At 31.8% G+C, this 4,525-nt stretch overlaps 1 protein-coding gene across 1 annotated transcript; it reads right to left on the bottom strand.

Annotated features, from left to right (window-relative positions):
- Positions 1 to 863: 863 nt before the first annotated feature.
- LOC106880603 (uncharacterized) lies at positions 864 to 1,280 on the bottom strand. The gene has a single exon (XM_014930616.1). It carries the CDS (start codon positions 1,278 to 1,280, stop codon positions 864 to 866), a length of 417 nt encoding a protein of 138 aa, XP_014786102.1.
- Positions 1,281 to 4,525: the final 3,245 nt, after the last annotated feature.

Below are 4,525 nucleotides of genomic sequence, written 5' to 3'. Positions count from 1 at the left end.
TTCATATTTTCTGTTCAATACCCAACAATTACTTTAATAAAATATAGGCCACAATGAAGCACTATTGGAATTTAACAAAAATATATTGCTACTCTGTACCATGTCAAGATAAGTTTTAAGTGTTGTGCTTGTTTTTTCTTCATACTATAAAATGGCAGTAACAGACACCACTGGTCGATAGCTATTTCATCTGGAAAACTAGACACTGAAGATTAAGAAATACTAATGGATTTACATTAGCCTTGATAAGAATATTTGAAAGAAATCCTTAATAAAAAAAACAATCGAGTTTTTAATAACGTTTAAAAGAAAATCTATCCCACTTTACATGCATGTATACATACATACTTATAGGTGTGTAAGTGTGTACGTGTATATATATATACTAGCAGTAATACCCGACGTTGCTCGGGTAAATACTTTTACTGTTTCTCGGAAGTCACATTCAAAGTATAATATATATATAATTTACTCCTCCTGTATGTGTGTATTTTTATAAGAGAAAAATATGTAATAATTGATGTAGAAAAAAAATCAATTTCATACATGAACTTCTGTTTGTTTATTATATGATAATAATAAGTGAGTTGTATGTGTTATTTTATTTATCAATACAGTAATAACAATTATATAATTCACTTAATTTAAGTAGGAAATTTACTTATCCTTGAATGTAATGACAGTAATGGTAAATTAAGTCATTGAAGTATTCGTTTTGCATTAAGAGTGAATATTTCTTTATAAACAATGTTTTTTTTTGTACTATTTCGGATGTATATGCAAGAAGATTTGCTTTTGCTCCAACACATGATGCTCCTACATAAAGTTAGCCATGTGAAAAGCATGGTTGTTCAAGTTGCAATCTAGCAGTTTGTAGTGTTTGTTTGGCCCTGACTTTTATTAATGTTCATGGCAAACGAAACCTGGATAGGAAACTGTAACCACTTAAATTGGAATGGAACATTAGATGGTATAACTGGTATGCGAGGAATGAAGACGGTCTTACCTTTTCCACAACCAGTGAGAATATTTGTCTCAGTGCAGTTCCTCATGAGTTTGCGCACAATTAATTTTGCACCATCGCATAATATTGGCTGTAACAAATTATGTAATAGCATAGTAGGAGTCCATTTTTTCAGCTGAAGACAATGAGGAGCTGTACCCAATGGTTCTGCTGAGTTCAAAATCTCAATGAGATAGTTAACAATATCCTGCTCAACAACAACTCTGCCAGTTGAGTTATAAGTGAATACTTCTCCCGGAAGCTTATTCAATAGCATATTACTAATGTTATGTATAGCAACATTTTTGGATCCAGGATAGTTCGTTCATAGACCCAATCTGTATTGTTCTAATTATGAAGATTAGGAAAGCTTTCATTTACCAAATCATCGACGGAATCCGTTGAATTACATATTAGATTGAAGAAATTGTTCTTCATCAATTGGAACTTACCCTTCACAGAGTTTCAAAAGCTGCTCTGCAAATAGTTCAGCTGATTGATTTCTTGAAGGCCACGATCTCATATAATAATTAGTGTTGTGATATTGCATTATTTTTGTTGAGACAAATTAGGCAATAGCATAATAGCTTCCCTGAACCATCCGTTTTTCCAAACAAAGTATTTAAAATATCAGTAAGTGCATGATCATATACGCAGTTAGTAGATGAGTGAAATGTCTCTTTGAATTATCTCCTCATTAACAGATTAGAACATGTTAAAATTCAAGAGGGGAAACAAATTCGAGTGGTGTACGTTGGCTAAACACGAATGTTTAATCTAATAATTGTTGTGTTGATGTACAGGTATTTTTAATAAAGAATTTTGCATTCAAATAATAAATACATTGAAATTGTTGTTAATGTTCTGAATGAATGTGGGAATTTTGAGTAAGCCTAGCTATGATATGTTTCTTTATATATATATGTATATATTAATAAGGGTAGAAATTGATATTAATCAATTAGAACCAGTAGTCTAGCATATTAAAAAAATCCGAAGATTAAAATTATATTACATACAAAAATAAGAGGAATGACCAGCAAAAGTGGACTCCTATATGCTAGAAATAGATGCCATATCATCTTAAATATTTCTTTAACTTAGACACAGTAAGTACTTCGATAGCTGAATCATCGAAACAATAACAATAGCGTGGATAGTCTGCGGAAGTTTAATTGTCTACATGGAGCGCCGCCTAGCTAAGGGAGCCTACTTATAGGAAAGCCCTATACGTAAGTTCCTTCCTTATTTCCCATTACAGATGAAGAAACCAGGGATACAATATGACTGTCTTGTATGAGCCGGCGAGAAAAACTACGAGAGAATGAATTGTCTTTTCCTTGTCGTTAGCGTTAATAATTCTATTTTATGGTATTGGATTTTTTTCATGCATGTCGCGTAATCTCCTTTTCATGCCCTTCCCTAAGGTTTTGTGCCGATATAATAGAAACGTCAATTTACTTTTCATATAGTCTGGCCTGTGTTGTGGAGTGGAAGTAAATCCAATTTCGAGTGTATTGTAAACATGATTGAAAAAGTCATGACTAGGTACACAGTAAGGGAGTTGTTAATCATGTAAAACAATGATCCAAAGCATTAGATAGTTAGAAGCACCCATTCTTTTGGGTGGTATAGAATACAATACCTCGTGTGTCTTTTCCTTGCTAGAATAAGGATAACATGTAATATGGGGGAAGGGGTCTCTTTTACTGCTTTTAGCAGGTCAAGCGGCTGAGTGAAGCCTTTCTAGATGATTAGCAAGTCCTCGATGTGCATCACAGATTAGTGATAATTAATGAGAAAAGAATTGTTTGATGTTTAAACTTTATTTGCTTCACTTATTACCCAGACACCAAATCTGACATTAACATAACTCTCAAATTACCTTCATTTCTGTTATACATTTTACTAGCGTCAGCCATTCAAATGCAGACACGCAGTGGCTACTGCCTTCAAGAGACTTAGTCAAATATATTTCGTCATTCATAAAGTCAGATTGTAGAAAAACAATTAATGGACAAGCAATAATAATAAAATTAGGTAAAAATGTTTAAGCTACTGAAAGATTTTATTCTCTGATTAAATATTTCACGAGGCACTCATCATATTTGATTTTTACTGCGATTACGAGATAAAATAAACAATTCGTTTTCTTCAGATACTTTCGACCTAATATCATAGGGAGTTTCTGGGGATGAATTTCAAATCCAGACATTTTTCTAAGAGCAATGGTAGAAATTGAATGCTAGTTTCCTCTTCTAGAGTTGTTAAAATTTCAAAATTATCGTCTCTCTTTTTCTCTCTTTTACTAAATTATAATTTTCTGTGAAATGTTAGTGTTTCTGAAATAACTTTTTCCTGAAATGTTAGTTTTTCTGAAATAACTATTGGTTTATTTGTAAATTTAAGGACATGTTGCTCTTTACTTTGCATTCTTCTGTTCAGGCTATTTATTCAAACTAGCAGTGAAGATATTCACAAAAATATTATACATTTATTTCTTTAAAAAAAGTGAAACTATTTTCAGAGTTCGTGCATACAGTTGAAACCCTCCGTCCTGGCGTCCGACTATATGTGTTGCGAATCCATGACAATAAAACATTTCTCAAAGGAATCATTAATGGACTGCTTTTAATGACAGTAAGCATTTCGACAAGTTGTTGTTAAAACCTAAATGATTTTTTCTATCAACGCCTTTCTATGTAGAAAGCAATGAATTGCAATAACATCCTATTATAAGCTCTTTCAAGCAGTCGACCACAGGGAGAACTCTGTCGGTACAGGATATCCATGATAATTCCTATTTAAAATATGAAAAGTGTTTTCACCCTTTTTATGTACCTGGTAGTTCTTTGCCACAGAATTTAATATACTACTTGAGCTACATTAATTTAACGAACAATTATTTAAATAGCTGATCTTTATAATGTTGGTAGTTGATTCATCAATACTTACAAAGTGAAATTTCAATGTTTGAAACTTATGGCAACATACAATTTCCTCTCGATGTCAGCAAGCAATTTCAAAATTTGCCAATAAACTGTATTTCAGAGAGAAGCTTTACTTATTTTTAATTCGCTTTGATCTGTTAACATTGCCTTAGCAATCTTTCTGCTGGCAGACAAAATAATTGACTACAGCAAAAGAAGAGACTTTATATTGTTTATATGGTTTTTCATATATTTATTTTTGTAACCATTTCAACTATTTCATAAGAAACGATCAGAGTCATTTCGAAAATTGCTACGGTACATTTAAAAAGATTTTCTTGTTTGGTCTGTTCGTTCTGATAATCTTTTAAAATAATTTGAAACTCTTCCTTGAAGGTAGGAGTGTTTAGTTTTAAAATGTCTAATTAATATTGATTCTTTTGAAAAGTTTAGATAATAGTCGTCGTTTCTACGATTAGTTTCAGTTTGAACATTACGGCTTTGGCAATGTGTTGCATTTGAAACTTACTCATTATAGGATTCGCGATCATCAAAGCAATATGTCTATATATATATATATATATATATATAT

The sequence above is a fragment of the Octopus bimaculoides genome, chromosome 1, assembly GCF_001194135.2.
Source record: "Octopus bimaculoides isolate UCB-OBI-ISO-001 chromosome 1, ASM119413v2, whole genome shotgun sequence".
NCBI classification, from domain to species: Eukaryota; Metazoa; Mollusca; class Cephalopoda; order Octopoda; family Octopodidae; genus Octopus; species Octopus bimaculoides.
The sequence above is the reverse complement of the archived record's forward strand: the minus strand, read 5'-3'. Positions and strand labels throughout refer to the sequence as shown.

What these genes read in the sequence shown, in the direction of transcription:
- LOC106880603 (XM_014930616.1), bottom strand. Translation starts at nt 1,280, where the DNA reads ATGCTATTGAATAAGCTTCCGGGAGAAGTATTCACTTATAACTCAACT.